This window comes from Aulonocara sp. 'chitande type north' Nkhata Bay, linkage group LG11, assembly GCF_057382095.1.
Source record: "Aulonocara sp. 'chitande type north' Nkhata Bay isolate Kocher_YH1m ecotype deep benthic linkage group LG11, A_spYH_male_GT1.1, whole genome shotgun sequence".
Taxonomy (NCBI): Eukaryota; Metazoa; Chordata; class Actinopteri; order Cichliformes; family Cichlidae; genus Aulonocara; species Aulonocara sp. 'chitande type north' Nkhata Bay.
In genome coordinates, this window is record NC_141354.1 from 27,511,580 (window position 1) to 27,533,504 (window position 21,925).

Consider the following 21,925-nt stretch of genomic DNA (forward strand, 5'->3'; position numbering starts at 1 on the left):
AGCAAAACTAGAGCTACAAGCACAAGCGCAAAAGAAAACAGTGCACTACCAAAACCTAATATATAGTTTATATATTAATAAAATAATTCAGTTACAGAAAATATGGTGGAGGCGGCGCTTAAAGTTGGTTTATTTGAGATGGTCACTGTACAGAGAACTATAGCAACAACTGAGTCAAACTCCTCCTTTTACCTAAACAAAAAAACTAAACACATTGAGGCATTTTAAACTGTGAAAGATAGTTTTCTCTAAATGTGTGGGGCATCTCTTTATTGAAGTGCTTTAGTCAAAGCAGTTTTATTTTCACCAAACTTCAATCTTTACATAACCTGACAGTTTCTCGTCATCTCATCACATGTCTCATGTAATGATTTCCATAACATAATGCAATCTGCCAGACTGTATTTAATAATACAGGAAATATCTAACAGAAGAGTCTACTAGCCAAAAAGATGAACACTGATGCAGACCTACATACATACTGTTCCTACACACATCCTGATCGGTCACACATTCTCACAAAAATATCCACACAGGGTCACTGTTCCTTGTTTTCAATGTTCAAGTCTCTTGATATCGCCTCTTTCCCCTGCAGCAGTCAGCAGTGAAGGCTGGCTAGCTGTGAGGCTGTTGATCTGGAGGTTTGTAGGAAGAGAGCCCTGACTGAAACTAGATACTCCGCTGACAAGTTTCAGTCGTCTGTGGTCTCCAACACACTCTGGCTCAGCGCTAGGTCCCAGTAGTGTTCAGTGCCGTGCTTCTTGAAGTGTTCTCTGGCCATGCTCTCTGTGGGGCACTGCTTGAACTTAATCTCTCCATAGCTACGCTCTTTAGCTGTTCCCTAAAGAACCAAAAGGAATCATTACACTTGAGCAACATCACAAAAAACAAATTGTAATTAAAAGTGACTACGCAACAGAAGGCAAAATATTCACTCACCTCCCAAATCAACCAACACTTGTTGTTCCTCTTCGTATCATCATCACCATCTGGATCTAATTAGGAATAAAAGGGAGAGATTTTCATCTCACTAAAATACTGTATATGCTTGCATTTGCATAAAGAATCAAAATTCAAAACAATCTCACCATCTCTCTTGCTGTTGTGTTCCTCCCATTTGATTCTGTGCATCATCAGCCTCTTGAACTTTTTCTGCGATTTGGGCCCTAAAAGGAAGGAGAAATGTAGACTTAGGCCCAATTCCAATCCAGTCCTCTTCTTATTCTATTCATTGTTTTGAAATGAAGGGTCTAATACATTAAAGCACTATTTTAAGCCAACTACTTGTAAATCCCAAAGAGATTTGTCTCTCCTCCTGGGATTAAGCTGCAGATCTTTCATTTGTGGGGCAAACGCATAAACCCCAACACTATGGAGCCACTAATTCCATGACAGTGTCAAAGTAAATAGCTCTTCTGGTAAATTTGTACATCACTTTATATATATTTTATGAAAGCGCTTCCTAATTTATTCATTGTTTTTATTTTTGTTGTGATGATGCACTGGCAAACTGTCCTTTGTACACCACCTCCCACCCTGTGTTAGCAGAGATAGGCCCTTACATTACTTTGACTTGGATACATCATTAAAATGCTAATAGTGAATAATAATAATTTTAAAAGAGATACGAATGTCAAAAATTAAGAGGTAAACTATGGATATGAATGCAAACTTAAGAGGTTGTGGACATGGACTAGCAAAATGCATGTAGAAGAGGGTAAGAAGCAATACATAAAGAAAAACTTTATTGCTTGACTGACGTGTTTTTGACTTGTAGCTTACATCATAAAACAATTCAGACAACTTTTTATGACCTTAACAATCTAACTGTAGTATGTTGAAGATGACACGGCCAAAGAGAAGGAAAAGAAGGACCCACAGAGACAATTTATGGATGTAATGAAGGAGGACATGCAAGGGTTGGTATGACAGAGGAGGACCCCTAGGACAGGGATAGAGGCAGATGATCTGGTGTGGAGACCCCAAAAGGGAGCAACCAAAAAGATGAGGAGGAGGAGAAGCACAAAGCGTGCAGCTGTCTATCCCAAACCTTCATTATGAAATCCTTTAGCAGCCCCAAATGTAATACACCGAGTAGTGGATAGAACAGACCTTAAACTCTGACTGTGTTTATCCCAAAGGTAGAAGCCTGGGGATGCTAGTGTTAATCACAAGCTTTTCCCCACTGCTAATTTGCCTAACTGCTAGGGTGTGAAATGTTAGTGAGAGCCCAGTGTATGAATGTAATCATTTAATTCTTGGAGTTGTTCCCTTTGGTTCTAAACTACTGAAATCATGTAGAAGGCAATTAATTGGGTTCTACAAAATTTCTTTCCTGGTACTGCTTCAGAAATTAAGGGCTCACGAGCAGCTTTATAACAAATCATCTACAGATTACTTTTAAAAAGAGCTTTGCAGAAACTTCAGGTGCAGAATAGACAATTTTTATTTGCATTTCTGGTTCTCATTCTATATTCTAACATCTATATTTGCACATGCAAAAGTAGATAGTAAATGTCTGGAAATTTGCATAGCTTAACAAATAGAATTCTAGTCAAAAACCTTTTCATAAAAAGAAATACATATAGCTGTACAATTTTTATGGAGATGGGCAGTATAAACGGTATATGGTAGAGACGATATAAATTTGGCCAACGGTAGAGATTTTGACTTCACCCCTCTACCGCTATAGCGCATGTTAAGGGTGTCATCGAGCTGCACCTGTTTTGGTCGAAAGCATTGCAGTGGCTACAAACAACATCATTTGCAAATTACTGCGCTTCCTCCACTTCCATACCGTTGATTCATTAATGCTGAATTCTCTCGCCGCTGCTCTATTCCCATGTTGTTGCAGTATATTAATGACTAACCTCGTATTGTGGATGGATTATCTCAGTTGTTCTCCTGACTGAAGTTTGGTCCGTTTATAGCATCCTGCCATGCAATTGCATTTGTCCCTAACCACCAGAATCCCTCACGTTAACTTTTATCAAGTGGGGAAAAGTTAGCGTTCATCCTTCAGCTTCACTGTGCTAATGTTATGCTAATGTAGCTGTTTTGCTAGCGATCACGTAGGACATCATTATATACCAGCTAGTCCGATTTCAGTAACCCTACAAAAGTGACTGCTGTTTACTTTTCTGTCTTCATTTATGTTGGAAGTGATAGAAGAGCTGTACGTTTTAATTTTTTTTATTAATCTCTCAGTCAGAACATGGCATATCATGTTTAGGTGGAAACTAGCAAGCTAACTTCCTGCTAACTTCTAACTCCGTTCAGTTTAATAAATTCTGTTTTCATGGATGCCTGGATGTTGAACTTAATTGTTACACCTGATAAAGCAGCAACACTGATCATTTTATTAAAGATGAAATAATTTAGACAGTTTTTAATTCTCAGTGATGCCGCAGTGTTCTTTTGACTTTGGGACCTGAAGAGAGGGAGTTTTGGACCCAGATTACTCTGCAAGGCTCTGACTACGGTAGCCGTAATACTCCGGCAATCCATCAAGCAGTGCGCCTTCATAGCTTACCAAAGTCGTACTAAAACATTTTTGACAGATTTCTGCGCACCGTGTAACACATAAAATCGGTTCGAGGTCCGTAAGCACAACCAGAATTCATACATAAGGCACACTGTCAATTTTTGAGATAATTAAAGGATTTTAAGTGTGCCTTATAGTGTGTAAAATATGTTATACAGAAGAAAAGAATATATATCGCGATATATATCGCTACCGCACATGCTTCAAATTATACCGCAATATGGATTTTAAGCCATATCACCTAGCCCTAGAGATCGTTCATGAGAGCTAACCAATGCAGAATCAGACATGTATCTATAGATACAAGAATCTGTTCATTAAGGGCTAAGTGACACAGGCTTAGAACAATTGGAGACTCACCAGCAGTTGCTGGGAGTCACAAGGGGGCTCTGGTTACAAAAAGGTATACTGTGCAGCAGCAAAAACATTCTTGTGACTGCTTTGGTTACTAACAGGCTGCTGCAGTTGCCTGTAGTTTGCATGGAAGAAGCCAACTTGTCTGCAAACGCTTGCTAAACACTCTGTGAGGAATAGGGAAACTTGAAAATTGTTTATTACATTAAGGGTAATAAGCAATAAAACATGTCTTGGCATCTGTCGGTGTCATCACTTACCTCCTTCCACCACAACAATGTTGACATCTTTGTGCAGAACAACTGTGCCTGTCAGGTATAGCTGGTTGGCATTGGCTTCCACTTTAAACTTCTTAGAAGGATTTTGCAGGTTTCGAATCCTGAGTAGGGAAGATGCTTAAATCAGTCACACTTCCTAACAAACATACTTAGCATTATACATTTTACTATTAACTACTGTATTTTACTTATGAGCTCGCTGCTCCCTTTAAACACACACCTGTACACTGCGATGTGAACACCATTAGTGAGGTCTTCTTTTAACTTCTTGACCTTCTTCTCTTTTCTTTGCTCTGCTGTGAGCTTGCGAGCTGCATTGGCCTCCTCGTGGGCCCTGAAATGCAGAGGGCAATGTTAGACAAAACCTAGGGAAAGCCTCTACAAACATAAACAAAAGGATAAATATGGAAATTATCTGTGTTACTGACTTTTGCCTCTTGGCCATCTGCGCTCTAACATGTGCTTCTACTTTTGTGGGGTCCTGAACCGCCTCCGTCCCCAAGACTCTCATCAGGTTGGAGATCCGCACTGAAAATAATCAAAGCAAACATCAGTTGAATTCTGTTTAATCTTTCATTATAATAACTTTTATTTATTGTGGTGATTTGCACATGCGTACCTTTGGGCTCTGGTGGAGGCATCAGTCCTAGACGAACCTTCTCTTGCAATTCTTTCTGTCCTTCCCTCCGTGTCTGCCGTCTAAGTTTCTTTTGTTCTTTCTTCGTCAAGTATACACCTAGAGTTACTGGCTTATCTGTGTCAACTAAAGGGGAAAAAAGAAAGGAATATATAACAGCTAGTGATACATAAACACCACTAAGATATTTGAAAGGGTGTGTGATTATGTTAAGAATTGTTATTTTTTAATTATTATTTAATTTATTATGTATTCTTTTTTTTTTTCAAGTATGTTCTTAAAAAAATACAATGAAATAAAAATAACCCAAAAACCTACAGCAGATGAACAAACTGTCAAGAAGTGATTCATAAGGAATGAAAACAGGGATAGGCTGAAGTATGCCAAATTACACACGAACTGAACTGAAAATCAGCAACAGATCTTATGGCGTGATGAATCCAAATTTGAAATGACTAGGTCATATCAACATCTATATGCACAGAGAAGATCAGGGGAGAGGTGGTGTCCAATGTTCCCTCTAATTTTTCATATGTCTGAGCGAACACAAACTCCTTGAACGGTCCCTTGGACCACTGTGAGCAACAGTAGACGTGTGCCTTGTGGTCACACCAGCATCAAATCCATCCAAGTTACATGGAGTCATGTAACTCTCTGTCTGCAAAATACAGTATATAATGACCAATGTTGGGCAATTTAATTATATAGTTACTTCTTCAAAAAAGTAACTGAGTTATGCAAACAAAGTTTTTTGCAGCTGTTTACCTAAAAATGCAGCCAAGGCATTTTCTGCATCAAATTTGATGCCACACAAATTATTTGTGCCACTCCAAAAATAATTTCTATCCACTATGAGATAAAGGAGAACAACAGCCTGATACCTGCAGGCCTGACAACAGGAGATTTATCACTCCTGTAACATTCAGCAGTCGCCTCACTGTTCTGACACACACAACAAAACTATTGACTACACTACACACTAACTACACAAGATTTGCGCTAAATGTTGCAAATCTCTCACATCTCAAAACACCGCCGTCATTCCTAAAACTTCCCCCTTCCTAAACAACTAAATGCCATGTTGCCATATCACTTTTTGATTGGTCGACGTGGTACATTTTTCGACCAATAGGAAAGGGTGGGTTTTTTTTGGTTTTGTCTTTGCTCACAGGCGGAGAGTGCTTTCGAGCATTTTCCTCATAAAACGCAGTTTGTAGAGTTTCTTCCCGCAGTAAATATAAACAACGATAGTATTCAGGAAGAAAACCAAACCGTCAATTGTTCCGTCTGCCCTGCTCACATCTCCAATGGTTGTACACGTTGTCTTTAACGTGGCTTCACTCCACATCAGCCGCTTTGCTAGCTAAAACACCGGTGTCGGCACATAAGGACGCTGTCATAGCCTGTCAACGACGTTGATTAGCTGCGTATATACGAATGTGAATCGCATCGTTGGCTGGACTATGGGAGGTGGCATCGTTCTAATCCCATACGGGAGCAGCCAGTCACTTACTGACTAACACTGCAAAACAGAATTGTTAAAGTATTAATTTTAATTTCAATTCAGGTTAGATTATTTTTTTGTGCGCAATGCAGATTTTCTGTGCGCAGAGACCGTGCCAGCAGTGCGCAAATGCGCACGCGTGCAGCTTAGAGGGAACATTGGTGGTGTCTACATCCATCTGTAAAACACGGTGGAGGCTCTGTTATGGTTTCAAGCTGTATTTCAGTCTGTGGTGCTGGAAAGCTTTTCAAAACTGATGGAATTACGAACACAGAAAATTGCTGAGATTTTGATAGACTATGAATGTGCCATCTGGAAAGCATGTTACTGACAACAGCTTTATTTTTCAGCATGACAATGCTGACAAACACGCTGCCGATGCAGCAAAAGCTGGACAGAAAAAGACACAGTGGAACACCATCAGTCATGGACTGGACTCCCCAAAGCCCCATCCTCAACATTATCGGAGCAGTGTGGGATCATCTTGACAAGAGAGCAGAACAAAAACAGCCAACATCCAAAGAAGAGCTTTGAATATCCTTCAAGAACCCTGGAGAACTTTTCCTGAAGACTAGTTGCATGTTGCTCATACCACATATTGACCTTCAAGCCTATTAGAATTGTAAAGCCTCTGTTTAGCCCTAATATACTGTATTTGTATGTATGGTTGCACAAGTTTCAATAACTCACTGTACCCATTTACCATTTTAATAGCTAAATATATTAATATTAATTAATTAAACTGAGTGGTGGCTCAAGACTTCTGCACATTACGGCATAAGGACATTTTTAACAGTTAATAATGATTTTGTAGGACAAAATCTCTTTTAACTTACACATTTTACCTCCTATAGACTTACCTGGTGGGCTCATTTGGGCAGGATGTTCCACCAGGCTGGTCACACCAAACAGCTCTAACGCTTCAAATTTTGTGTCTGAATTTCTTAAAATTAAAAATTAAAAAAAACATTATTATTGCCATGTATTCCACACATTCCTGATAGCAAACTCAATGTTTAAGATCAAATTTTGATTTCTTACATGTCTATGTTGGAAGGCAGGATGAAAGAGTCCCACCACTCAATATTGGGAACCTGTCCCTCTCCAATCTCCTTTTTAGGAGCAATCAGTGCTAGCTTGGTTGAAGCCTGGATTCCTGTCTTCTTTGCTGCCTGGGCAATCTCATTCTGCAACCTTTCCAACTGGGCCTGATCCATACAAGAGAGACAAGAGACATATGATGACTTTCTTTTTCTTAAATTCTAAATATTCTCTTTCAAACAACTGGGACAGGGTTGTACCAACCTTAGTTCTAATTCTCTGAGCAATCTTCTCAAAGCGTCCCTGGTCATGGAATTTGAAAGTCCTGCGTGCACGCTGAGCTGGAGGAACAGGCACACGCTGGTCGAAGTAGGATGTGGACTCCAAGTCATCTCCGGGCTTCTCCTTCAGCTGCTGGCGGAACTGCTCTCTCTTTACTGCTCGAATGTTAGCTACACAGGGAAAGAAACATGTTTTGTGGAATATCAAAACAAAGAAAACACATTGTGTATGTTTGTGTACAAATACTGGATCAGTGTATCCATGTATGTACCTTTGAGCGTAGGCATGCGGTGTGTGAGTTCAACCTCTTTGCCACTGGCATCTACAGTTCTTCCCTTCTCATCCAGGATAAGAGGTGTCGGTTTGTTCACCTCCTTGGGTTCTACTTTGCTGTAGTTACACATAAAGAGAAAGCAGTTCAATGTCAATTGAGCACAAAGACATCACCTACTTTTTTCATGTCTTGTGCACATTTTAAAATTGTATATTTATAGTCTGACATCACTTACGGTGGAGCAATCCCCATGGCATGTAGATTAGCTAGTGCCACAAAGTTTTGTGGCCCAGTGTTCCCCAAAACCCCGAGGATGCCAGGTTTCATAGCTAACTGGGACTGAATGCGAGCCTGTAGCTCAGCAGCTTTACGGGCCTTCTCAATTGCATCATTCATGAAGCTGGCAGCCTGGTAGGGAGCGATGGATGACCCACCACCAGCTGCTGCAGCACCAGCAGTGCCAAGAAGTCGAGAGAGTGGAGGGCCATCCAGCTGTGACTGTGAAGTGGGAACAGGCAACCGCTAGAGTCAGAAAGAAGTTAGAAAGGTTTTAAATAGAATTTAAAACCTGAAAAGACTACAGTTCTTTATTCAGTATGTATTTTTATGGGAAAGAAATCTCATTACTGTTGTAGCAGGAGCTGGAGCAGTAAAGCTTAGTTGTTTCTTCCTTTCTTCGATCTGTTTTGTGGCTGCTTCCATCATCTGTTTGATCTGTTAGGACAGCAAAAGGATTCAGAGGTGACTGACGAAGAAAATAAACCGACTATACTTACATATACACACATATATATATATATATTGTCTATTGCACCAAGTATTATGTACCTGTATTTTGGTGAGCATGCCGGGGCTCTCTGATGGAGGTCCTGGTATCACCTCAGGTTGCTCCACCTCCTCAAAACGGGGGACTCGTTTCCTCTTTGCCGTTGTGCCATCTGTTGGCTCGGGAGTTTCTCGCGCTGCGCCTGTGTCAGCCTCTTCACCAAACACATCCTGAGTACAGCCGGCAAACACACAAACACCAATAAAAATAAAAAAAATAAATATCTTATGCAGCAATTAAAGTTTACGTAAGAATAATCAGTATTGTGTCAGTGCAGTCCATGTAGAACTAAAGTTAAGTGCCATCTGAGTGAAACCTCAATTAAGCTTAATGTAGGAGTAAATCAAGTGTAAGGGGATGTTTACATTGAGGTTTAAGTTAATCAAACTGAGGCTTAACACAATCAGTCTAATCACTGCATGCATTGAATGTAATGTATTTATTTTTCTTTAACACAGGTCACTTTTGCATGTGAGCGTGTTAATATAGTCAGTTTTCTTGTCAGAAAACTCCACACCTTCAGATCTAGTTATTCAGTTATATAATGATAATATAAAGCATAAACATTTGCTATGATGTTAGGCTACCTTAAGTTCTCTCTTGCGGTTTTTTTCTCCAGATCCTTTGTTCCCACGTGTGCTGCGGCTCTCCTCGAGGGCTTCAAAAAGTCGCTCTACAAAACCTCCAGCAGAGTCATCGAGAAAAGGACGCAGCTGGTCTGAGAATGATAAATATGAAATAATTAACACTCTGAAAAGAAAAGAATGTTACCACAGAATGGCTTAAATACCCACATAAAAATACACACTATGAAAACCCAATACTGACATTTAAACTACAGCACCTGCAGAAGTCAGTCTAACAGACCGAGCAATTATTTCCCAGACAGATGAAATAAATAAATAAATAAACAACCAAACAAATAAAAGCAATAGGCAGCTTTCTTTGTACTCACAATCTTTCATTTGAATGAACAAATGACATGAGTATTTTAACTGGACAGCAAATCTATTACCTTTGCAAACAAGCCCTGCTGATAGCTACATCGCAGATCTTCACACCATCATTTTTTGGGCTGGCTGTCTGCACTATGTTAAGAACCCACAGCTTGGTAGTCATGCCAAATACTCCTAAGAAGGCCAGATAGGTTTTCAGACAGCTGTTGGACTCGTTTCTCTTCAGTGATGGGTGCATTTTGTAACCCGGTAAAACAAATCACCCTGGGATATGCCTCTGATGTCAGAGGCACTTTTGGCTGAACTGAATCGTCACCAGATCTCTAAGTACATAAGAGATATTTCACCGTACTTACCTATGGTCTTCCTTTTGTCTAGTCCCTTTCCCACACAGTGCAATGCTGCAGTCACCACAGTGGGCTCCGAGAAACCCAGCACCTTCTTCACAGTGCGTTCTACCCATGGCCTCAACTCCTCCACCTCCCGCTTTGGAAGAGACATCCTCCAATCCTGCAGAACATCAAATACTTATGTCATGGATTATCGCTACTGAGCATGGTTATCACTTAAATATCTTCGTGATTTCTGGCCTTAATTAGTCATATATCACACAAATGTGATAGTCCCAAACATGAGCTCCAAAACCCGCCGTCCTTTATCCACATAGCTACAGCTGCTCTGACACAGACGTTCACCAGCTTCCAACTAATAAAAACTCCCACATCAACAGTCAGTCACTCCGACCTTGCTGCACTTTGTTAGTTGATGAGTGTTAAGTCAGACTGATTAAATTAAAGCGCCAGCCCGTAGCAACATACATTGCTAAATCAATCACATCCGCCAAACCTCCCTGGTTAGATGCTAACTAACGTTAGCACACCGCTGTACGCGAGCTACCATCACCGGGGAATAACTACTTCATGAGGCTTACAAACCTTAGATTACTCTTCTGTCGTAGTCAGCCCGTTTAAGCCGTGGAGGTAAAAAGAAAACCGATGAAGACTTAGACGCGTAAAACACTCAACGTGCCAAGTTTTCTGCAAAACTTTCTGTTTAGACGCGCGTCCGCACGACGTTTGTTTCAAGCCCCGGAACAGGAAATGGATACAGCTTCTTCTTCGTGGACTTTTTCGCAGAGTCGTTTCGTTTCAAGTGTGCGGTGTTTCCACCTAGCTGCACATGTATGGAAATAGCCATGTTCTCCACAAGGTAAAACGTATTTCTCCCAAATAGTTTTGAAAATCTGAGGATTAAGGAAATTTATTTATCCGTTAAAGTTCGTCCTTGACTACGTTAACATTGTGTCGTTATAGCATTATGCCCATAGCTCAGGGTTTTTCTAGAATTAAAACTGTCCTGTGGGTGTGACTATGCACACTGCATTTTATCACAGTCCTGACGTGTTCACTTTCAAGCCCATTTTACTTCAACTAACCTTACACAAGCCCCAATCAGTTTTCATTTTCACCAGCGAAAACACATTAATGAATCTGCCTATTTAGCTTGGGTCATATTATAAGAGGCACGGCAGTCTTTGGATCCTGGATTTAAATTTAAGGGAAAATTCTCCAACAGCACAAAATGATGGTAGAAGAAGTAAAACATATATAGAAAAAGTTCTTACAATTTATTTATTTATTTATTTATTTATTTTAGCAGATTTGTCTGGTGATACACGCAGTCTTTTGTCCATTTAAATCAAGCTAAGCTAAATGACTTTCAAGTTTTTGGCATCATGTAATTGCAGAGCAATATATTTATAGAAATTCTAGCTGAACATTAGGTGTAATAGGAATAATTAGGTACTGGAATAATGGGGTTATGGTTAGGTTCAGTTCTACGCTTCTAGTTTACACATTCAAATTGAAGTCTTATAGCAAAGCAGTTGTAAAGTCTAAATGTGTGTGAGATGCCAGCTTTAGAAGGTTATGTCTTCTAGTTTCTGAGACTATGCTTCTTTATCTTGCTGGTAAAATTCAGCATAAGCCTACCACTAAGTGGATCAGCAGTGACTTGGTGGTTGTTAAGAGGTTAAATCTTTCCCCTGGCAACTTCAAATACCAAAACTAGTTAAGGCTGGATTAAAACTAATGTTTTACATTCTGGGAACTAAGAGAGTGATCTGAATTGCAAATAAAAATCCAAATTGAATAGCTGAAGAAGAGCTTTGGCAGAGAGTATTCACATTCTTCTCCTTTACAAGGTTCATGATAGGGCTTTGTCTTCATATTAAAAGCGCAGTGTTTCAATGATTTTCACAGAACTCAAACTAGTCATAAATATTGCCTAATTATTAACCGCAGCTCAGTCGTGAACCCAGTCCCCTGGTAAAAACATGAGATTATCAGATGATCTCCATTTCCTTCCCCTGAACGCCTGCCTCCTGACTTTTTTCCCTCCCTTTGCATGATGTGGGTCAACTGCGTGCACTTATAGTAGTGTGAGCATGAATCAGTTGCAGAGAGCCCGAGGCTATACCAGGCTGCCAAATGACTCGCTCTCTCTACAGCAAGCCACATCCACGCTTTCGCTCACAGTGCTAATGCTACGTGCAACCATCAGGAAGAGGTGCATATGCAGCATGCTTTAGTTACAACGCATGCTCTTTCTCTATCACCAAAATGTCAGCTAGTCATTACGGGTGTATTCATTTACTCCTACCAAACAGCACACCTCCATCGTCATCATCTGCCGATTCATCACCCATGTACTTAATATTTAGGTCCATGTTTACAAGCACACTACAACCCAAGTTGTGTGAATATGGAAGTAGTGTAAAGGAAGCCTCTAATTAGGACCACAGAATAATACATGGAAATCTGAGGCATTTTGATTACATGCTTTTTCCACCACAACAAACGCCTTTTGTTGTTTTCACTTTGATACCATTTTTCTCCGTGACCTTGAGGAAAATCAGAATGTCATATATTTAGTTTTCCCAAAAACAAGGTCTTACTGATCACTTGTTTTGGTTATTGAGTGTCGTAAATTATTCTTTGTTTAAATTGCTGAACGCAAGTTGCAATGCAATGTTTTGATCTGAAACAGTCTAATGATTTATATATTAGCTGAATTGCAGAAAAATATTCAGCAACTACTTCAATTGAAAATTAAATGTATTTTACCATCATTTAAGCAAGATAGTTTAACACATGAGCCAAGGTGTGAAAACAGGTGTGGGACACATTGGAGAGACCAAACAGCCACTTCACAAGCGCATGGCACAACATAGAAGAGCCACCTCCACGGGACAAGACTCAGCAGTTCATCTGCATCTAAAGGACAAAGGTCATTCTTTCGAGGATGCCAATGTTCACATTTTGGACAGAGAAGACAGGTGGTTTGAAAGAGGAGTGAAAGAAGCCATTTATGTCCACTGTGAGCGACCATCTTTGAACAGAGGCGATGGCTTACGACACCAGCTGTCTGCCATCTATAATATCAGTTTTGAGTTCCCTTCCCAGACGCCTTAACGCCCACTCACACCCTGGGCCATTTGACCTCAGGAAATCACATGATAGGGTGGGGCCAGGTTTCACAATGAGCTCACCCGAAACTCTGGGTGATTGTGACCCACACCCATTTTCACACCTTGGCTCATGTGATTAGGTAGAGGATCATCAGGGGGTCCTTTTGTCCCTCTTTGGGGGGAAACTCCCACTGGGTTTAAATCTGGGACTCTCCGCCATTTGACCTTAGAACTGAAGAAGCTTCTCGGATGACAGGTGAAATGTCTTCAAGCAACTTAAAGAAGTTCTTTCCAAGCTCCTTAGACTAAGGTATTCACTGATATATTGCCCAAGAATAACTGCTGCTGACCTTGTTGGCTGTCAGTTATTTAGTGACATTTGCAAGTAGCAGTGACTATCGTTCCACTGTATGTGTTGTACAAATGTAGCTGCCTCTGGAGTTGAAAACTGATGCCAGCATGGAAGTGCCAAAAACTGCAGTAGTTCCTCCAGTGGCCACTTTAGGCCCACTCCAAAAAGAAGTTAATCCCGAGGGATGTTTTGGCCCTTTTCTAACAATATCTATCAGGCAACTATCGTATAGAGCCACCTGGATGCTGGAGTTAGGTTCATGGACTCTTTGACTGACACAGGCAGCTGGACCTGACAGACAGAGGCAATGCTTTCCACCAGGCATGCCAGGCCAAACAAACTTCAAACTACAGCAGTTGCAATGAGCAAAGTTTGCAGTGACACTAGGAGAGGCCTGACCTCGCTAAGGGGGAACCAGACAAGTGTTTCACATTCTTTTTAAACAAACCTAAAGACAAAAAAGAAAGTCATTCAATAAAAATGAAGTTGTCCCTCACGGAGTGACAAAATACAAAGTAAGTGATGTTTATGTATAAAGTGCTAGCAATATAAAAGTATGGTAGAAGACACAAAAATAAAAAAGACAATAAAAATATAATTAATAATAGAATTTCAATAGAAAGCGTGGTTAAACAGAGAAGAATTCAGTTGTCAAAGAGTCAACTAAATGTACCGTAGGGAAAATTTGATTCTCCTGCTGAATTTGTACATTTTGCTTTGAGTTACAAAAAAATGCATGGTTGCTAATTTTTATGGTCATTTTCATCTTAATAGAGGGAGACAGAATATCAACCACAAATCCAGAAAAACACATCACATAAAAGTTATGCATTGATTTGCATGCCATTGACTGAAATAAGTGCCACTCAGAATTCTGCCTCCCACAAATTGCCTGCGTGTCCATGTGGCACACAAATTACATTCAGTCAATTACAGATACTCCTGAACTTAACTCGCTATGTTTAGAAAGCACACCTGCACACAGAATCGGTTTTTTTCTATCCAACTTTGGCTACCAGTACCAAAAAAGCTGTCAAATGACATCAAGGACAAGATTGTAGATCTACACAAGACCATCAGCAAGAAGCTTGTTGAGAAGGTGACAAATGTTGGTGTGATTATGGTGTAATTTTGTAGCCTAACCAGCCTCCAGACCTCAGTCCTAGAGAAAATATGAGGAGGGAGCTGAAGGTCCAAGTTGCCAAGTGGCAGCCAAGAAACCTAAATGATTTGGAGTTTCTGTAAAGAGGAATGGGCCAAAATCCCTCCTGAGATGTGTGCAAACCTGGTGACCTATTACAAAAAATATCTTCCCACTGTGCTTGCCAACAGTAACACATTTTTTGCTTGGGGATCAAATACTCACTTCACTCAGTGACGTGCAAATCAATTTATAACTTTTATGTAATGTGTTTGTTTTTTTTTACTGGATTTTTGATTGATATTCTGTCTCTGTCCATTTAAATAAAACTACGATAAAAATTAGAGACTGTTAATTTCTTTGTAAGTGAGCAAACCTTCAAATTCAGCAGATTTCGTTAGTGATAAAAACATAAACGAACCAATGACTGAACATGACCAAAGTAAAGTAAAACCAGAATCTAAATTTGCCCAGAGGTTCCTGATGGAAGGCTTGGAATAGTCTAATCAACTAAGAGTCTAATGCACTAAGAGTTTCCTAGAGTTATATGCTTTTCTGGAGCACAAACAAGAATTTCATTTTTTTCCTCATTAAGTTAAGAAAACATTTTATCCATCCAGCTTTTTACACAGTGTAAGACGTGCAGTTTCGAACGTCATGAGGCTTAAAAAAGATATAAAACTGAATATTACCTGTGTAGCAGTGATATGATAGGTCTTTAAAAGTGCTCAAAATGTGCTGACGAGGGAGCATGTAAACCAGAATTAATACGGGCCCCAAAACAGAACCCTGAGGTACACCAAAATGAAGATGACTTAAGGAAGACTTGTAATTTGAAGCAGGCACGCAAAAAGAACGATCAGAAAGATATGAAGGCAGCGTAAGGCAGATCCCAACACACTGGTCCAATACCTCAACCTGTCAAGCAAGATCTGGTGAGCAATTGTATCAAAGGCTAAAGTCGGTTCCAACATAAGGAGGACAGAACAATTCCTGTGGCACTTTGCGCCAAAACATCATTAGATAGTCTGAGAAGAGCTGTCTCAGTTAATTGTCCTTCACAGAACCCAGGTGGAAATTTATCAAGAATGCTGTTTATCGTAACTTAGTCTAGGGTGAATAACAGCATTCTTAAAGTAACACAGAACTTGACCAGAGGCCAGAGAGGAATTTACTATAGCCTGTATGCAATTAACTAAGAAACAAATAATAAGTTCTGAACCCGTGACTTAAATATGTGAGGAACAGTGTGTTTAAGACAAAGCTGAGATAAATAGTCTGGAGATATCCATGCAGTGATAGAGGAGAAAAAAAGCAGGACAGTGGGGAGTGAAGCATATAATTACAGTTAAATATAATGCTAAATAACTGAATGTTGTACATTTAGCCTCAACTGTGGGTTAGAGGCATTTGAATAATACAACAAAAACTTCTTTTTGTTTACAAAGTAAACTTGCACTAGCAGTTTTGTCTTCACCATTGTTACTGAAATAAACGTGGTCTCTGCGGTTGGTGTCTTTAATAAAATTACATAATATGGTTTGCTGGGTGATAGAGATCAACATCCAAGACATCTGCGCTTCAGTTCTGGTAAGTGAAATTGTAGTATGTTGTTAGTCTGTTGATTAATACTAATAAGTCTATATTTGTGTCTGTGCCATGCACGTGTACAGTTTATGAATCAGCTTACTATTGACGCTTCATCATTTCATTCGCATATGGTCATGTCTTGCTCAAAAACCAATAGCAACATGTCAGCAGCCAAAAAGCTAGTTGAAGCTTCAAAATGCATACTCCAAAACCAATGGGTGACATCTGAATGTTCAAGGATAGTCTGATGAAGATAGATGAGCTAAAAGACTCCAAAACTATTGAGTTTTTTTGTAATTATGGTACCGTCTCTGATAGGAAAGTGAGACAAATAAGCAAACATGACTTACTTATTAACATGACTCCAAATAATATGTTTTAAAAAAAATTTAAATTGTTGGGCTTCACTTTCTCACTGATCAGCCTAAAAGTAGTACATGAGTTGCTAAATGCCAGGTTTACATATAAAGCTCTTCTCTCGGTTTTAACTCTGATTTTGGCTAAAAACAAAACAAAAAACCCAACATGGGTAATTATTTTCATTAAATTTACAATAATGCTACCTTAATCTGTGGATAATCAAATGATGAGCCTGACAGTAAACACCTCACACACCACTGTCTCTCACATTTACCCACTCTGCTACGACCACCCGTGGCCAACCTGAATCCCTCCCATGAGCCGTCTGCCCTGCACACCCCACAGCCCCCGCCCCCCGTTCCCTCTCTCCAGCCAGCTCTATTATGTAATGACACCTCAGCACATAATATGACAATACCACAGATATTTCTATACAAGTGCACACAGGAAAAACAAAAACGCACACAGCATCACATGCGCACACGCATGCCCTGACCCCACACTGGCAAACACAGTGATTTCAATTTGCCTGTGCAGCTAAAACAAGAGTAATGCATCATGGGGGCATGCGATGGGAGCTGTATGAATTAATCTGTTATATTACTGGAATGTCAGGTATTTAGTTTGTAATCCTAGTCCGGTATCTGCAAAGCTTTTATTGCTGAATCTTAAGTGTTTCCTTTCAGTCTTAACAGCCTTTGAGCTTGATATCAGCTATTAATGTATATTATTGCTTTTCTCCAAAAATTAACTACAGAGCAAAGTTTAAGACTTTAGTTAAGTTATCCCCCCTGTTCTCACACAAAGCTTTTTGATTCATCAACTGTATGGTTATGGTATATTTTATCATGCTGACCCAGTTTTATTTCATTGTGTCTGACAGGGGTTGTAAATCATCTTGGAAGATACACTCTCAGGGGGCTCAGCTGTCTTGACTTCGAGCATACGCTGCTAGGATCTCAGTTTATGTGCAGGTGGTTCATTCTAACTCAGAGGGAGTAAGCTTTAATCTCTCACTTTTGTCTCATTTATAGCCCTCTTTGCTTGCCATCTGTGTCTTTCTTTCCCCCCTCATGAGTATACTGAACCTGGTGATTCCCTTTCACTCAGTGTACTTGAATAATTAAGCAGCCGTGTGGGATGGTGTCATCGCGAGCAGACTCCCGAGAACACATTCAGGCCAGAGAAACTGATGAGGATGTTATTTGCCTGTAGCTGAGCCGTGCCCCAAATATCACACACACACACACACACACACACACAATGTCATGATGAGACACACGTGCGCCCTTGAAAATTTAGTCCTTGTGTCTCTGTCTTTACGTTGTTCACAGAGATGGAGACCACAGATGGCGCGCAGAGCAACCCCTTCAACCTGGCACACCAAGGGCCCGTCACCGCTGTGATCTCCGGCGAAGCAGGGACTTCGAAATGTCTCTGATTTCCATTTCAGGATTGGGCAGGTTTATTGAGCATTCAGGCTGTTTTTTTGGTCAAGTCTGCACTAAAAAAAACCCTGTGGACTTATGGTGAGTAAGAGGCTGTGTATGTAGTTGTAAAGTCAGAGAGTGACTTCACCTCACGCGAGTCGTACTGGAGTGAAATTATGGGGGAGGGGTGTTTAGAATAAGTGAATAAGCACCTCATTGTGTCGTTCCCTTCATTATGTGCACAGAGCAGAACTGGAAGGACACCATTAAATCATCAACTTGTTAAAACCAGTAACAGGATGTGGGCCCACAATTAAAACCTACACAGCAAGGGATAAGAGCCGCAGTAAGTTCATTATGTGCAATCCTATTGATGGACACACACATGCTAAATTAAGCCAACACATGCTCGGAGAAGTGAAAACAACTTGAATGTGAACAGTGCTGTAATGTTAATTATGTGAAAATATACTGCGCAAACAGAATATTATAATCCAACTGAATGATTAAACAAAAAACAAATGTAGCTTTTTTGGGGAGAAAAAGAACAATTATACATATTTTGTTTGTTAAAAAAAATGTTCTCAAAACTGTAGCGAGGTCAAGTTTCGTCCCTGTGCCCTCCACACATCCTCTTCTCGTCCTTTTCCTCTTGCCCCTCGTTTCCATCCTCCGGAGTAGAAAGAGGGGGGGAGAATAGCAGCGGTGGGGAGATGGAGGGCAAGGGCTTTTTCTGCTAAAAACTGCATGGATACAAGGGGGGGCCGAGGGGGAGGGAGGGTGGAGGCAGGGAGGGCTGTCTGTGTTGTTGTAACGTAGCATAGTCACTGTGTCAGAGACAAGCCCATCACCAAATCAGCCAGTCAGTGTGTCAGAGCGTGCGACGGGGGGGAGCAGCGCATGCATGCATGCATACGTGCCGCATGGCATGAGAGAGAAGTCAAAACCACACCCTCCCAAAATTTGCCACTCTCATCCTGGTGTGCATGCAGTATCTAAGGATATGATGCTGGGCGAAGGAGAACGAGAGTGCAATGATGGTTAATACATGAAATTAACAGTTGTGCTCCTTGTGCAGTGTAACATCTATTGTTGCGTCTGATTTTCTGGTCATAGATTTTTCTTTGAGAATTGGTGAAATTAACAGAATCAGAACTTCCAGATTTAAATATTAAAGGATAAAAGAAGCAATGTTTTTTGAAAACAACAAAAAAGACAGATTGAAGTTAAATTAGTACACAGCTTCATAACTTTAAAGTTTTTACTTTCTCTTTATTTTGAAGTAAAACTCACATTTTGTTACATAACATTACTCCTAGCAACCTCCCAGTGTGTGTTTGGGTTATCAGAATTTTTTTCATTTTCTTTCATCACGTTCGGTGTGGGTGATGCAGCGCCGCGCCACTCAATTTTTCATTCTCACCTTTTGATTTTTTTTTTCTAGAGGGAATTAAAATTCTCGGTGGTCGCCTGCAGAGATCAGACTTTAGCCTGTGGGTAATTGTTTTCGTGTGAAATGCAGGACCGCGCTACAGAGACCACCAACTTTTCTCTGCTAACCTCCAGAAGGTATTTACTCATTATAACACTCTCACATGAGCACACATATAAGCTAAAGTAGTGTTTGGACTCTGATGTAGCAGCTGGTTGGAGGATCAGCCAGCCCCCCTACCTCTCTCAGTCAGATTACAGAGGCTGTAGTCTCACCACCCCACTGCCCCTCCTCTTCTTCCTGCCTTCATCGTCTCCGCCTCACCCCCACTCACTCGTGCACTCACGCAGCCTTCAGAATATACAGTCTGTAAATCTGCACCCCATCGAGTCACACATCTGTTTATTAAAAGCTGCTTTCCAAATCGGGAGCTGCATAATCAAAAGAAAACAAAATAAATGCATGAAGATTTGCGTAAACAAGCACACAGGCAGTTTCATCTTTCAAAAATTGGTTTCATTTATTAAAAGTTTTTTTTTAATTTTATTTTTTTTTATCTTTGATTGTATCAATATTTTAAAAAAAAAGGAGTGTAATATCACATAGAATTGGGTTGAGTGAAAGACAGAGTTTAGTTTAGAAAGAAAATATACTACGGGATTGAGGGAGATAAAGGAGAGGAGAGGGCAGGGGCAGACGAGTGCAGCAGAGTGGGGGAAGGGAGGCGAGGTGGAACTACAGTCAGCTTTTAAAATGTAATAAGTAGTTGTAGTAGTAAAAGAAGAAGGCAGCTGAAATAAACAAGACATTATTTCTGACCAATAAGCAGTGGTCGCTGCAGTAGAAAACACATGAAAAAGGACATAATGAAAAATAAGTGCAATTGGCTTCTCTGTCATACCACAAATGTATAAAAAAAAGAACCCAAAAACCAAAACAGGAGTGTGGTGGAAGACACCCCCAGCCTCTGATCAAGAGTCAACATCTGGCGTATTGTAGCAGGATAAGAGTGACTGAGGGTTTGTACACTCCGTACTGAGAAAAACAAAAACAAACAGGCAGTAACATGTTGGCTGCCGGTGGCTCTGTGTTCACGTGTGGTGCTTTTTGGAGGAGTCTAGTAATGCAAATCCCCCCACCCCATTTGTAGTTATGTAAATAACATATGAACCTCTCACACCAATTCAAAAATATCAGTCCAAATATTTACAATATAGATTAATCCAGTCGGGTTACTAAGAACCCCTTCAACATTTAAATGAATGCTGTGAGTGGACTTCCAATTAAAGAGCAAGCCTTCAATGATACATGTAAATCAGCACGATGATAGCAGCGGTAGAGAGTGGTGCAAAGAAAGATTTCTTCCCTTACATTTATATTTTCACCATGTTTTCAAGTTTTCAAGAGCACCATCTTTAAGTGCCGTTCAGTCTGTTTCTCTCCTGATCAGAACCTAAAGAAAAGCCCCAAAGGAAGGCTAGACACTTAAATACTACATGACAAATAGTAGCCACTGCTGTTGGTGTGTGTATTAGTCAGAGATGCAGGCCATTCAGGTGAGCTGTAGATGTTGGGATATAAGAGCTGGATGCCATTTTTTTTTGTTTTTGTTTTAAAGAATCACAGTTGATGATGTTGGTTTTTAAGCTGTGTGCGATTTTAGAAGAAGGGTGACTACACGTTGGCTTTCGCGTTTGACTGTGCACTGGTTTTGTGAAACACATGCAAACAATCAAAACACAGTATGAATGCACTGAGAGCACAGAATGCTTTTTTTTTTTTAAAAACACATCCTATTTGGTAAAAAAGGCACAGTAGTCCAAGAGACCAATCATAAGATTTCACGTCCTTTTTGTTTTGCCCTCCTCACGATAGCAATAAAAACCACAAAAAAATGTCAACAGCATCTTCCCAGTCACCTCAAAAGAACTGTAGGCCAAACTATGCAAGCGCACAGCAGGTGATAAGCTGCCCAATAAATACAAACAATAAATAGATGCAGTATCAGATCAACACATGAATAAATTAACTGTGTAATTGAATCAATAGACATGTCTTTTAGTGGTCCTTGTTAACTCCATACGCTGGTCTATTAAAAGTCTCGGATTGTAATGAGACTGATTGCCAGTCGGTTTGCCGTCGGAAACATCTGATCCACGGCACGACAGGAAAAGTTATGTGACCACCGGTCGCTGCGATGTCACTCCTGCTCGATGCTGATGATCTGCCAGCCGAGTGTCTAAACAATTCTTGGATTACATTCGTGAGTTGTGATGTCATTTTTCCACCGTCTCCAATGGCTCCGACACGGCGCACACTACACCTCATTTCTCACATCACTAGCAACAAGATTTTTTTAGTTACCCCCAGTGTCGCTTTTTCCTCTTCAAACCATTCAAAAGAATGTAGAGAAAAATGTGTCTTCTGCTGCAAGACTAGAATCAGCTCACTCATC

The 21,925-nt window shown here is 40.3% G+C and overlaps 1 protein-coding gene and 1 long non-coding RNA gene across 3 annotated transcripts; one reads left to right on the top strand and one right to left on the bottom strand.

Moving 5' to 3' along the window:
• Positions 1-101: 101 nt before the first annotated feature.
• prpf3 (PRP3 pre-mRNA processing factor 3 homolog (yeast)) lies at positions 102-10,934 on the bottom strand. 2 transcript variants are annotated; one of them, XM_086311682.1, is made up of 17 exons: positions 10,632-10,934; positions 10,053-10,206; positions 9,328-9,458; positions 8,743-8,910; positions 8,542-8,628; positions 8,150-8,412; positions 7,912-8,030; positions 7,623-7,810; positions 7,359-7,525; positions 7,178-7,260; positions 4,796-4,939; positions 4,605-4,704; positions 4,397-4,510; positions 4,159-4,277; positions 1,089-1,166; positions 940-995; positions 102-841 (listed from the first exon to the last, which is right to left on the bottom strand). In XM_086311682.1, exons 2-17 carry the CDS (start codon positions 10,195-10,197, stop codon positions 692-694), a joined length of 2,112 nt encoding a protein of 703 aa, XP_086167808.1. In that variant the 5' UTR covers positions 10,198-10,206; positions 10,632-10,934; the 3' UTR covers positions 102-691. The 2 variants fall into 2 exon arrangements, with proteins under 2 accessions (XP_086167808.1, XP_086167807.1); XM_086311681.1 differs by having other exon boundaries at positions 8,150-8,436.
• Positions 10,829-19,738, top strand: LOC147319230 (uncharacterized). Its single transcript, XR_015131534.1, has 5 exons — positions 10,829-10,905; positions 17,492-17,582; positions 17,943-18,137; positions 18,284-18,384; positions 19,483-19,738. It is a non-coding gene; the product is annotated as an uncharacterized LOC147319230 (long non-coding RNA).
• Positions 19,739-21,925: the final 2,187 nt, after the last annotated feature.

Bases quoted from the DNA above. Each gene is read 5' to 3' on its own strand.
- prpf3 (XM_086311681.1), bottom strand. From the start codon at position 10,197: ATGTCTCTTCCAAAGCGGGAGGTGGAGGAGTTGAGGCCATGGGTAGAA. The intron at 4,940-7,177 runs GTAAGTCTATAG...TTTCCCCTTTAG, and splicing joins TGCCCAAATGAGCCCACCAG to TTGACACAGATAAGCCAGTA. The intron at 842-939 runs GTGAGTGAATAT...TTGGTTCTTTAG, and splicing joins AGTGTTGGTTGATTTGGGAG to GGAACAGCTAAAGAGCGTAG.